General features: G+C 54.8%; 3 protein-coding genes across 3 annotated transcripts; 2 read left to right on the forward strand and 1 right to left on the reverse strand.

The window, feature by feature from the left end:
- Positions 1–442: 442 nt before the first annotated feature.
- On the forward strand, positions 443–2,568 carry C8A04DRAFT_8667 (acyl-CoA dehydrogenase/oxidase; the record flags this gene model as incomplete). Its single annotated transcript, XM_062785200.1, has 3 exons — positions 443–539; positions 627–843; positions 900–2,568. The coding sequence occupies 3 exons, from the start codon at positions 443–445 to the stop codon at positions 2,566–2,568; spliced, it is 1,983 nt and encodes a 660-aa protein (XP_062641427.1).
- Positions 2,569–2,867: 299 nt separating this feature from the next.
- On the reverse strand, positions 2,868–6,070 carry C8A04DRAFT_23850 (glycosyl transferase family group 2-domain-containing protein; the record flags this gene model as incomplete). Its single annotated transcript, XM_062778844.1, has 4 exons — positions 2,868–3,226; positions 3,301–3,947; positions 4,040–4,785; positions 4,868–6,070. 4 exons carry the CDS (start codon positions 6,068–6,070, stop codon positions 2,868–2,870), a joined length of 2,955 nt encoding a protein of 984 aa, XP_062641428.1.
- Positions 6,071–10,500: 4,430 nt separating this feature from the next.
- Positions 10,501–12,142, forward strand: C8A04DRAFT_23851 (uncharacterized protein; the record flags this gene model as incomplete). Its single annotated transcript, XM_062778845.1, has 4 exons — positions 10,501–10,751; positions 10,880–11,122; positions 11,536–11,600; positions 11,670–12,142. 4 exons carry the CDS (start codon positions 10,501–10,503, stop codon positions 12,140–12,142), a joined length of 1,032 nt encoding a protein of 343 aa, XP_062641429.1.
- Positions 12,143–12,534: the final 392 nt, after the last annotated feature.

The raw sequence follows: 12,534 nt of genomic DNA on the forward strand, positions 1-12,534 counted from the left end.
CACTCAGATCTCAGATGTAACTTCCTACCTAGGTACCTCCCCGCGGACGGAATTCCGTTTGGGCCATCACCGCCGTTCTGTTTCCAGCTTCTTTTGTCCAGCATCCTGGCTTCCCCGCGTTCCCGGCCCCGTGGATGGCTGATAATCACCGACCAGCTCAGGCCCGAACTGGAAGGCATGGCGAGGCAGTGGGCATGCCGGGCATGGCTCAAGGGCGGACGAGGGGGGGCCGAGGTTTGTGAGACTGGGAACTCCCGCCTATCCTGACAGGGTCCACGGAATTGATTCCGCACCATCACTTGACCACGGGACCATCAGCGTCCACCGCAGCAGGAGTGTAAAGTCATTGAAAACCCCCTTAATTCACTTCCGCCATGGATGTGGTGCCGGTGTACATTTTCCACCACTTCGTCGGTTCCGACAATCGTGGTGGTCAATCGCGATGGAAGCGTCCGGTTCCAATAAGGGGTTCTTCCAGGACCAACCCATTATCAAGAACCAATTTCACGACGATGTAAGCGTCCGACGTATCACCGAGCGTATGTGTTTTCCTCAAACCATCTTCCTCTTCTAAGTGAAGGAGGGGTAGCGTGATTCGAAGCATACTTACGGGGTTACAAACTCAGTTTTCCTCCCATCCTCTGTCCTCGGCGGGATTCGCCCTGATATTGTCCAACTCGGCGATGATGTTCTGTCAGAGCAGATCTTCGATTGGGTAGTCGACGCCGAGCATAACCAACCTTACCTACGCGGCGATGGTCGAGACGCCTTTGGGAAGTCCAAGAGCGAACTGATCGTGACCGAGGGCTGGCGGAAGCTGCAAGAGTTTGGGTATCAAAAAGGGTAATAGGCCTTCTCGTTCGAGTAAGTGTCAATTATGCTTACTTCCTATGTTACAGATTCATCGCTCTCAATTATGACTCCGACTATGGCCCATACAACCGGCTCATCCAGTTCATACGCTGCCATCTTTGGGAGGGCTCCTGCGCCAACACGCTCTGCCCAGCAGCCATGCAGGATGGCGCAGCTCGGCTTCTCCAGCGCCATATCTTCGGGCAGGCGGCCACGAAGTTGTCGTCGACAGAACGCCGAGTCTTCCAAAATGCCTATGATCACCTCACTTCCCGCGACCCTAACAAGACATGGACTAGTGGACAATGGATGACCGAACGCACCGGCGGCAGTGACGTCTCGCAGACCGAAACGATCGCCACCTACGACCCCTATCCAACCTCCTCCCCGATCCCACTCGCGGACGCCCACGAGAACATACCGCTCGGCCCGTGGTCCATATCAGGCTTCAAATGGTTCTCGTCTGCTACCGACTCTCAGATGACCATCCTCCTCGCCAAAACCGACCCGACCAAGGGCGTCAGCGCGTTCTTCGCCCCGATGCGCCGGCACGACCCAATCCACATCTCCGCGACGGGAGTCCGCGGCGGCAGCAGCAGCAGCGAGCTCAATGGCGTGACGATCCAGCGTCTCAAGCGCAAGTTCGGGACACAATCCCTCCCCACGGCCGAACTCGAGCTCAAGAACATGCGCGGCTGGCTGATTGGCGAAGAGGGTAAAGGCATCCAAGAAATCAGCACGATCTTGAACATCACCCGGGTACACACGGCTGTGTCCTCAGTCGGCTATCTTGGCCGAGGCCTCGGAGTGGCTAAGGGGTTTGCGTTGGTGCGCGAAGTTGGCGTGGGCCGTGGCCGGCGAGTGCCCCTGGCTTCCCACCCGTTACATATGCGCACGCTCGCGAACTTGACCGTGGAGTACCACGGGTTGATGCTCCTGGTGTTCTACACCGTCCAGCTGCTGGGTCTGTCCGAAAGACAACGGCAGCATTCCCATTGCTCACCCTCACCCTCACCATCACCATCACCATCACCATCACCATCACCACCACACCCCCTTACCCCACCACCAACCCTCACCAGCCCCCTCCTCCGCGTCTTCTCTTCGCTGCACAAATCTCACGCCTCCGACCGCGCCCTCCCCCTCCTCTACGCCTGCATGCAAGCCCTCGGCGGCGTCGGCTACCTACTCAACGACGAAACGCCGCACGCCAATCTCGCGCGTATCTATCGCGACGCCTGTGTCGGCGCCATCTGGGAGGGCACGACGGATGTCTTGGCGGGGGATACGATCCGGGCGGTGAGACATCCCAAGGGTGGGAAGGCGGTGAGTGAGGGGTTGAGGTGGGTTGTTGAGAAGGGGTTGGGGTATGTCAGGGAGGAGGGCAAGACGGAGAAGGAATGGGTGGAGAGTGTGAGGGTGGAATGGGAGAAGGTGAGGGATAGGATGGAGCGTCAGGGGCAGGAGGAGCTTTTGCCGGAAGCTAGGGGGGTTGTTTTCCGACTGTCGGAGGTGCTAATTGCGGTGTTGTACCTGGTGGACGCCGCGACACACCCGGGGCCGGAGATTGAGGAGATGTGTCGGCGGTATCTCGTCGAGAAGGGGTTTGTCCTTGAGAAGGAAGGGGAAGGGAAGAAGGACTTGGCCATGGACCAGGCGATTGTGTACGGAGCAGACAAGGCGCCTGGTGTAGTGGCTGCGGGCACGAAGCTATGAAGGTTGGTTTCAAAGGCTCGAAATAATAATGAAGTGATGGATAGCTTGAAGACCTTAGTGGGCCAGTTCGTCGAGTAAGCAAACCTCTTTAGGAAATCTATATGTTGCTAAGTGTCTCCCAATGTCTTCCGATATCCCGCAACCTTCGCGCTTCTAAACGACTGCTGAATGCTCCCAACTCCCATGCAAGCTAATAAATAAGACCAAGAGAAAGCCCTCCGTGAAAATTGCCTAAAATCCAAACGGTCATAACTAAATTCCCCCTTTTCCCAAACACACACCTCCCACCTCGCACATCATTACCAAGTAAACATCATAAGCGCCGGATTCAACAACACAGGCAGCGCAAAATGCGACACCACCGTCGCCGCCAGCGGATAGATACTATACAGCGTCTCGATGCGCCACTGGACGGGGAACACGGTGTTGCCACAGATCATGAGGGCGGTGCAGGCGAAGCAGTACAGGAACGTCCACTTGAAGCGGCGGATGATGCGCAGGATTTCGGGACCGAAGCGGACCTCCTCCAGCTCTTTGGCCGTGGCGCCCCAGGCCATGTCGATCTCGAAGAAGTGCGATAGGATGGCCTGCGACATGTGCAGTGAGATGCCGCCGAGGAATATGCAGAACATGGGGATCCATTTGAGGTTTTCGAAGTCTGAGATTGTTAGTGTGTCAAGATAAGAAAAAGAGAAATTAAAATAGAATAAAGAAGGGGGGATATGAGCTTACAAGCTGACAAAAGCGACTGCTCGCTTAGACGATATCGCAACACAGCCAAAGCGAGATTACCCAACCCGGTAAAAACGACAATTATGGAAATGTAGATGGCGAACGAGTCGAGATAATACTTGTCGTACAGACCATAAAACCACCCAGTAATAAAGTAGTTGGCCAGCGTCAGGAGCCACGCAGCCGCAATAGCGTAGTAAGTCCCGATATACGCCAGAATCGTCATCTTCTTGGGGAATGGAATGCTCGACGCGATGAACCGGCGGAACAGCGGCGTAAACGGCCCGCGGACAACCCAGAACCGCAGTGGATGGAACAGCAGCTCGTTGCAGCCGTAGGCATACTTTTCCCAACGGGCGAGCTCGTCGTACACGGTCAGACTGACGCCCTCCTTGAAGCCGTCGCCGGTGTAGGAGGCATAGCGAAGGGTGTAGTTGGCGACCTGGAGGCGCAGTGACATGTCAAAGTCCTCCGAGACGTGCGACTCAGACCAGTATTTCTCGTAGCCATCTTCGTCTGTGAAAGAGGCCGCGTCTTGTAGCGCTTGCCAGCGGAGCACGGCGTTGTGGCCGACAAAGGGGCAGGCATCGCCGGAGGCCACAGCAAAGGTGATGCAGGAGTAGATGAGGCGGGTGAACCAGGTGACGCTGGAAACAAACATGTCATGTCAGCTCATTCTCTCTTTCTCTTTTGCCAGACTCGGAAAATGATAAAGGGGCTTATTCGGTGGTCAACTTACCCATTCTCGAAGAAAGAATTCGTCACATTCATGACACCCGACTGATACTGCAGGATAGCGACCTCCGGGCTCTGCTCCATCTCGCTGACCGCATCCAACAAACAATCGTGCGGCACGCGCGTATCAGAATCAATCAACAAGATGTAATCGCCGACTCGGATATTGCCCTCAGCCCAGGTGCGACCCTCGTCCTCCTGCAAAACATCCGCCAGACAACTCTGGTACGCAGCATTCTCGCGCTCGGCATCCCACTTGTTACCGCGCTGCACGGCCGCCAGCTTGTCCTCGACCCGGTTGCTGACGTGCAGCGCGTAGTTCATATTACTGGCCTTCTTGAACTTGCCGCGGCGCAGGAAGCGCTTCTCCTCGGAGCCGGCCTCCGGGTTTGGGTTGTGCGCGGGGCGTGCGACCCAGCCGATGTTGTGCTCATCATAGAAGTCGCGGCGCCCCTGGGCATCCTCGTCCGAGATCAACTGCATGCCGTCGTCGTTGACAAAGATGTTGGCGGTGCCGCCTTGCATCTCGTATGTGCTGATTGCGGCTTTGAGTGATACCACTGTGGGCTTGATGACGGCCGCGAGGCCCTCCTTGTACACGGGCATCTGAATCGTGACGTGCGGCAGTGTGCCCTGGGCGCGGTCAAGACGATGGGGGGCTCGGCCGCTGTAGTACTTGCTGTTGCTGGCGACAGCCGAGATGGGGCCAAAGACCTGGAACAGGCTCGTAATGATCGACTGAAAGAAGAACTTGTTGCACAAATCCAGTGGTTAGTAAGGATGGCCCGAGCCCCAGAAGATACCCGGCCCCCGTTAAGGAAGATAAACATACCAAGCTAACGAACAACTGCGCAGGACACGCTGCCAAAAGCGCAAACCGTAGATACGTCCCATCCACCACAGTCTGATACGCCAGCCACCGCCAGCCCAAGGCAGGGCACACAATCCACAGTGCCATAGTGAGGGCCACCATGAAGGCACTCTCCAACCGCACCGGCCTATGCTCCTTATCCAAGGCCTCTTCCAGCTGGCTCGGGTCAAGCTCCTGCACAGCAACACCCGCACTGGCACCCTTCTTCTCCCTGTCATCCTCGTCCTCGCCCGCATCATCCTCCCCATTCCCCCAGATCATCTCAATCAACCGAGCCTCCAGCGTCTGCACGCGGCCAAGCAACTTCTCCGGCTCATCATCCCACACAACCAACATCCTGACGTCCTCCACAAACGCCGCAAAATGGTGCAGCTGGCCGCGCGGCAAGTCGGCCATGGTGTGCAGGACCTGAACACGCAGGCCGTCCGGCAGGGGCACGTGGTCGAGGTCGGTCTTGCGGATGATGGAGTCGAGCAAGGCGCGCACGATGGGGGTGTGGACGGTCATGGCACAGCGCACATTCATCTGCGACACAACGGCGTACAGCGAGTCCGGGATGGCGGCCATCTGCGGCGGACAGCAGGTAAATGTGCCGCGGGCCTTTTTAAGCACGACGCCCTCGTACGGGTCCAGGCCGGAGGCGTACTGCTTGCGCAGCTGCTGCTCGTACAGCCAGTTGACCATCATGTCGTTGCGGATCTCGTTGATGGTGTCGGCATCGCGGCTGCGCGCGTCGTGGGGCGGGAGGAAGGAGTGGTGGAGGGACGGCGCGCGGGAGGCATTCGGGCTGGTTCTTGTCGTCGAGGGTAGTGCTTCAGGCGGGTGTAGGCCGTGGCTCGTTGCTTGTTGCTGCTGCGGGGTGGCTACACCTGGAACAGAGAGCATGCTCGCGCGGGCAGAGGCCGGGCCATTGAGGTCCGAAACGGTGGATGGGAGTGGTATTGGCGGGCCGGAAGCAGAGGATCCCCCCGAATCCCTTCCTTGTCGTGGATGGATCGGTTGCAGCTGGTGTGTTGATGTTGCCTTAGAAGTCGACAGTTTTGATCGAGTGCCAGGTGCTGGCGGTTTCTCACCGGTGGTGCCGCCGCTGCCAGCGCCGCTGTTTTCCTTTTTCCCCTCCTCCTTGCCACCTGAGGGCGTGAAATATGACTGGAACTTCTTCATTTTGATAGCGACCGGACCGGAACAAAGGTTGTGTGAGTGTCAGAGAAGGGTGAGTCCCGGAGCACCCTGTCCCCTTTCCTCTTGCGGCCTCGACTCAGTAACACCCCTTACTTAAAACGCCCGTTGTTTTGTTGTATTGCAAGTAAAGTCACCGCTCGAAGGAATGAAGTTCGATTATGAGTGGGGGCAAAGAGACAGTGACCGGAAAGCTGGGTTGTGGGCGATCGACAAGAATAGAAGCAAAATGGAAAAGAAGGAAAAGAAGCGACGCGGGAAGCTGGGTTCACTGATGAGGTGCATCCAGGACAATCAAGTCGCAATGCGGCTGGAAACGGAGAACCGCTCGTGTCTGGAACGAAGAGGCTCGAGACCGTGACAGCACACGAACCCGAAGCCGCGCGCCCAGACTTCCGAGTTGCTTGCCGCCCGCCAACGGACCAGAGCGACGATGGCGTTGCCAAGCGGGGTGGGTGCTCCTGCTACGAGTTCTGGCCCAGCCTCTGGCGTCCAAATCCGATATCTTTTCCTCTCAGCCCTAGTGGGGGTAGAGGAGCGAGGGGGTCATGATTGCCCCTGCTTCTGGGCGCGCATCCCACGCAGTTGCAATATCGCTCAGCCGGGCTTGCTTTGACAACGCAGCAACCCGTGGAGAGGAAGAAGAGAAGAAAAGATGGTGCTTTTTGCGGCCGTCGGCCATCCTTGTCAGGCAGGGGTGGTCGGCCAGCCCTGCAAGCGGCCTCGTTCCGGTGGATATCAGGACAGACAGGGGTTGGCCGAGCGAGCCGGGTTCCCGGTTCCAATGTGCAAACAGACACAACAAGCCGCCAACTCAAGAACAATAGCCCCAAAGACGGAGAGGCGAGTAATCGAAAACGCCAAATTCATTTACCCAACCCATTCATGTCCAAGCTCTCACTTTCAATTCCATCGTTTTTCTCAGTTGAGGCAATCGCAAAGATAACTTCATGTGTGGTCCTTATCCTGCTGCGGGCGTTCTTTGCTGGCGCTAGTTTCTTCCATATCGGGATTAGTACGGCGGCCAGATCGGAATCTCGACCATGCAACGTGTGAGCTGAAAAGCCGATATTGAAAATTGAAAAATTGGTTTCCTTTTCCGTTCGAGCTTTGGCCGTGGGACTGCGCTGGCGGTATCAAAAACCGAAGAGGGGAGGGAGTACGAATATTATTATTAAGGAGGTAATGTACCTAGTGAAGGCGTTCCGACAAATTTAGATCATGGGCATAATTTTACTCAGTGCCTTGGGCTTCTGTTTGTTTCGAGGGCGTTCCTTGCATTCCAATGGTTCCTGTCTATGTCCCCGACAGGCGCGTAATAAACCAGGACATTTCTTCCTCGCCGTGGCGGTTGGCGCATCATTGCATTGGGCGATTTCTGAGGTCTCCGTTCAGCTGGCGGCTCGCGGCTCGCTCTGATATCTCACTCTCGTGGCATGGATCGAACAGGAGCGTACATAACGTTACATATCGATGTACATGCACACATACCACAATATGGATTCATATAAAACGTCGGGGGTCCTCCAGGATATGTCCATGAGATCCTGGTTTCCGTGGATTTCAGCGGTTGACTACACTAGAGCCGATGTCGTGGAATTGGGAGGAATAAAACGTTTTGAATAGCTTAAATACCTATCGGTTGAGTGATGAGAGTGCAGAGTCTTTGCTCCAGATCGTAACCTTCCCGAAAGGGTCGGCCCCACCAAACCTCGTTTTTTTTTTAGTTCGAGCCATCGGAAGCACCAAAGAGGGAAATGATCGACGCAAAGGGTTCGTGTTGCCCATCAACCACAGAGCTTGAGCTCTGTGGTGACACTGACGATGCATCACCCAATTGTTCGAAGTTTGAGGAGTTTTCCTTGCAAATACGATGCAGCACCCCGAGCTCTTCCATGCTACTTTGTTTCCTCTGGTCGAGGGAAAAATCGGGCTAGGACAACCCAAATTAAAGAAGAGCCAAGCTTCGGGTCAAAACTGGGTTTCTTCATCAGAGTCAATTTGCAGTCTGAAGGACTCACAACCAACGTTATCCCACACGCAAACGCCTCCGGAGTTCCAATATAAAAGCCTAAGGGAACTCATACTGTGCTCAAACATTGCTACCTATCGAAGTGTGCCTCATGCACTTACCAGCTAAAAATACACGTTCTATAACTACCTGTTCCTCACCCGAGATACAGCAATGTCTAGTTCTAAAATCAAAATAAACTCACGGGTTCCTGGTCTTCCTACACCACTACATCCCACGCTAAGAACCGAAACATGATAGAAACGATAAACCCTGTGCTACAGCCGCTCTCCGCCCCTATCCTTCTTCAAAGCCTTCACAACTTCGATAAGTACCAGGACCCGCCATTCCGGGTCCGCTATCTGAAACAGCTTCTCGGCCTTGACTATGTTGTGTTGGTCCCGAAGCCGGTCAGTCATGCAATGATACATGATCGGGCTCATGACGGACTCGCTTTTAAGCTTGTGGCATCGCTCAAGGAGGGTATCTTTTAACCCAGCCAGATCGTAATCCTTTCGATCGGCGGCCCCCATCTTGGCCTTTTTGCGCTTCCACTCGTTCCCGTAGGCCCTGGAAAAGTCGAGGACGAAGGCAGCGATCCCGGCGGCGATGGGTGTCGAACACGATGTGCCTCGAACGGTATGGGGTGCTGAGCCCCCGAGACCAACGACTTGTATATCCTGACCAACGACCTGCAAGTCGGGGGAGTCCTTCTGCGGTTTGGGCGTGAATGGGGACGGGTTGCCGTAGCCATCATGGGAGTGTATGCTGAACACCCCAAGGCAACGCGCTGGAAACGCTATTGGGTTGAGATTGGGCAATTGGTCGTTGCCGGCCGAGGCAAAAACCAGCACCTAGGAGGCGATAGACGCCATCCTCCTGCGGACTGACTCTTCTTTTCCATCCAGACTTAGAGAGATACTGATAATATCGACCCCCCAGTTATTTACTGCGTATTCAGCCGCCTTCACGAAGCGTTAACATACATTCTTCCGTGCCAAGGGAAAAATCAGAAGAAGCGGGGCTTAAAGAAAAAGAAGGATGTGTTACTTCTACTGTTCTGACAGCAAAAAAGCCTTGTCGTCTTCTTTGCGAGAAGAAGGATCCTGAACTACGCGCCCAATATAGAGTTTGACATTCGGCATAGTTTTCAAGAACAAGATGGCCATCAGCGTCCCATGGCGCTCGACCGACTCATCCGTCATCCAGGCTTGCGTGTCCCGATCCTCATCGCAGAAATCTTTCCATCCTACAATATCTGGGTGGCGGTCCTGTCTGGAAATTTCGCGCCTAACACCGCCTCAGGCCAAGAAGTGAACATCAACCGCTTTGGCGAGTACGTCAACGCGTGTTAACATACGTCTCGACAAAGGATACGTTGTACCAAGTAACACCAAGAAGAAGAAGAAGAAGTAGTAGGAGTAGTGGTCGTAGTATATTTTCCCCCTCAGTTCTACGACGAGGGGTAATATGGCGTGCCGGCGACGGCGGTCGGCATAGGTGCATGTACAGACAGGCAGGGGAAAACCATGGCGATGTTTCAAGAATATCTTGTCTACGTGCGGGGGGTTGGAAACATTAAGGTCCTAATTAATGCTGAAAAGCAAAGTGCATTTGGGTGAGATACAATAAGGTATTGCACTCCCAGCGACCAGCGCTCGCTGTAGCCAAAAGAAAAGGGGCAGATCAAAAACAGATTACAGATAGCCCGAGTCCAATCCATCAACATTGGATCAAATCTTGAAAGATTTTGATTAGTTTACTCTTCTTCGCGTTTTCTCACTTTTTGGAATTATTCTCTTCGGCTTCTTTCACTTTTGTAGAAAAGTAAGTTACCTATCCAGGGACTTGGTCTGCCGCTTTTTTTGGCCATAGCGAGGCCCGCAATGATTCTTATCGGATCGAGAACGGGCGGCCAGGGACAAAGACGTCACATGGTCAAGCGCAATGGCGTTGTTAGGGTTAATATGGTATGTGCAGCCATTCCTTAACAGGCGGGGCGTGGCACAAGGATGCTGTGGGGTCTTCGAGTTGGGGTGGAAGGAGACTGAACTTTGGGAAGGAGCTTTGTTCACGAACTACGATCCATTCAAGTCGGTTGAGCTGGCATCGAGCCAGCCCATTCATCACTACGATGACCATCAGTTTAATCACGTCGATTTTATGATTCCCTCTCTGTGTTGTTATCATCTTGTGTTGATTCCTTCCCGGCCCTCTGCCATCGGTTCATCCGCTACTACTGGGATTCGATGACACGCGCGGGTCGTGCATACGTATCGTATCCTAACGCGACCAAGTGCTGACTCGTGGTTTTCGAGGCCAATTTCTCATTGTTGCACGAATACTGCGATACTCGCTCAAATCATCCGGCATTGCCTGATGTGGTTGCCTTCATTCTGAAAGAATGGCCGTATTCGTGGATTTGGGTGAGGATGACGGCGAACCTCCTCACCAAGACCATTTGCCGCCGTGGAGCGGCCCGGTCGACGCCATCAAACCGATGGCCGCGATGGGCGCAGGCCGAAGTCTGTCCGGCGATGGTGCCGGAAGCACCATCGGCCATTCTGGAGAAATGGAACGCGAGGAGGAACCTGGGTCCGCCGCGAGGGAGAACCCGAATCTGAACATCGTGACGCAGGCCCTTGGATTGTACCCGTAGGCTGCACCGTTCCCGTTTTACGCACCCCCTTTCCCTTGTGATTTTCTCCTGTTACACGGAGTCACCAACCACCTTGGCAGACCACACCTGCCAAGGACTAAGCCTTACTGACCAGATAAACCAGCATCGTCATGTCGGTAGCCTCCTCGATCGACCTCAACACCCTCGACAACATGTCACGAACGTGTCGCCAGATCCGCGATGGCCTGTTGCAGTACCGCAAAGTGTTGATTGCATCAACGCTGCGCTGCATCAATGACGCCCTCCCCGTTGACCCCGAGGAGACGTTGCGGTACCGCGCTCGCGCCGGTAACTGGTATTACATGCAAGACGCAGGCCGGGGCAACTACAACGGGAAGTCGGGCCGGTGCGCTCGAGACATGGTAGCCGAGTGTCGGCGGTGCGGAGTTGTGGTCTGTCGGGTATGGATTTGGCTAGCACCATTGCGTTGATACCATCCGAGTGGAAAGTTTAACTTATAAATGATTAGAATTGTGCAATCAAGCCACCGGCCCCCATCGTTCTCCGGGACCGTCATCGGCGTCTCTGCCGGGCGTGTGTAGCGGTTCCTTTGGGCTCGCTTGTTAGGCCACGACTTGGACCTGAAGTTCGAATCGACTCAGACGATATGGAACGCGCCATTTGCAAGTGTGGTACCTCGGGCGTTTGGCTTTGCCAGCCTTGTGGGCGCTCCATTCGTGGAGATGACTCCGAATACAAAGGGTAAGACCCCATAACTTTTAACTACTCCTGGCTCTTGCTCACTGTTGAATACCATAGTATCTGGAAATGGCGCAACCAGTACACTGAAGTACTCGGCGGCCTCGGCATCGGAATCGGAGAAGGTGACCGGGGAGTCATATGCGGGCGGGAGAGTTCCTGTTGCGCAGCACGCGAATGTGAACAAGACCTAGATGGCGATGCCGAAGATGCCAGAGAGGCGGAGTATTTTCAGAATGCTACGAGCACACCACACAGCGGCGCAAGCAGTAGCAACAGCCCCTCGCCCCTCGCTCCGCCGTGGGCTACCGCGGCTGGCGCTGGGAGTAGTAGCGCTAGCCTCAGTAGCCTGGTCAGCTCCCCGGGCGGGTCGGGTACCTTGGATCCTAGGACACCGAGTCCGGCATTGAAGCCCGGATATGAGAGACATGAGGTTGAAGGCATTGGTGGTGTGATGAAGAAAATGCGGGTGCGAATGGTGAAGGTCGGTGCGTGTGTGCCCGAGTGGGAGGATGAGAGAGCAAAATCCGAGGTCCTTGCCAGGGAGGTGCATGGTAAACGAAGGAGTTGGTGCGGGTGGTGCAGGAGGGTGATTCCGTCGACGGTGGATTACGAGGCGGATAGACATCCCGAAGGCGCGGGGAAGGGAAAAGAGAAAGATGAATAAGGGTTTTCCAGGGCCACTATGGAGATTATAGGCCAGGGTTCTTTTGGGGATGGGGTGCCTTTACGTCGTCAGGTTTATAAAATTTACAATTGGGAATTAAGTTCTCAAGTTCTGCCCAAGGGACTCTTCTGTCTATCCGACAAGCCAGGTCTTTGAAGTCTGCCGGATCAAGGCTAAAGTCATGGGGGGCACATGAGCGACAGAGTATACAAGTTGTACATGTGTCATGATACAGTGAATGCAAGGCTATGTAATGACTGCCCGCCATACAGAGGACCGCGTCGTCTGATTTCATCTACACATCCAGTCATCCCCTTCCATTGACTCAACGCCCTTGAGCAACATACACCCTCCCAACAACTAAACAACCAACCAACATTTTATATGTGATC

This window comes from Dichotomopilus funicola (assembly GCF_033296635.1).
Source record: "Dichotomopilus funicola strain CBS 141.50 unplaced genomic scaffold C8A04scaffold_1, whole genome shotgun sequence".
NCBI classification, from domain to species: domain Eukaryota; kingdom Fungi; phylum Ascomycota; class Sordariomycetes; order Sordariales; family Chaetomiaceae; genus Dichotomopilus; species Dichotomopilus funicola.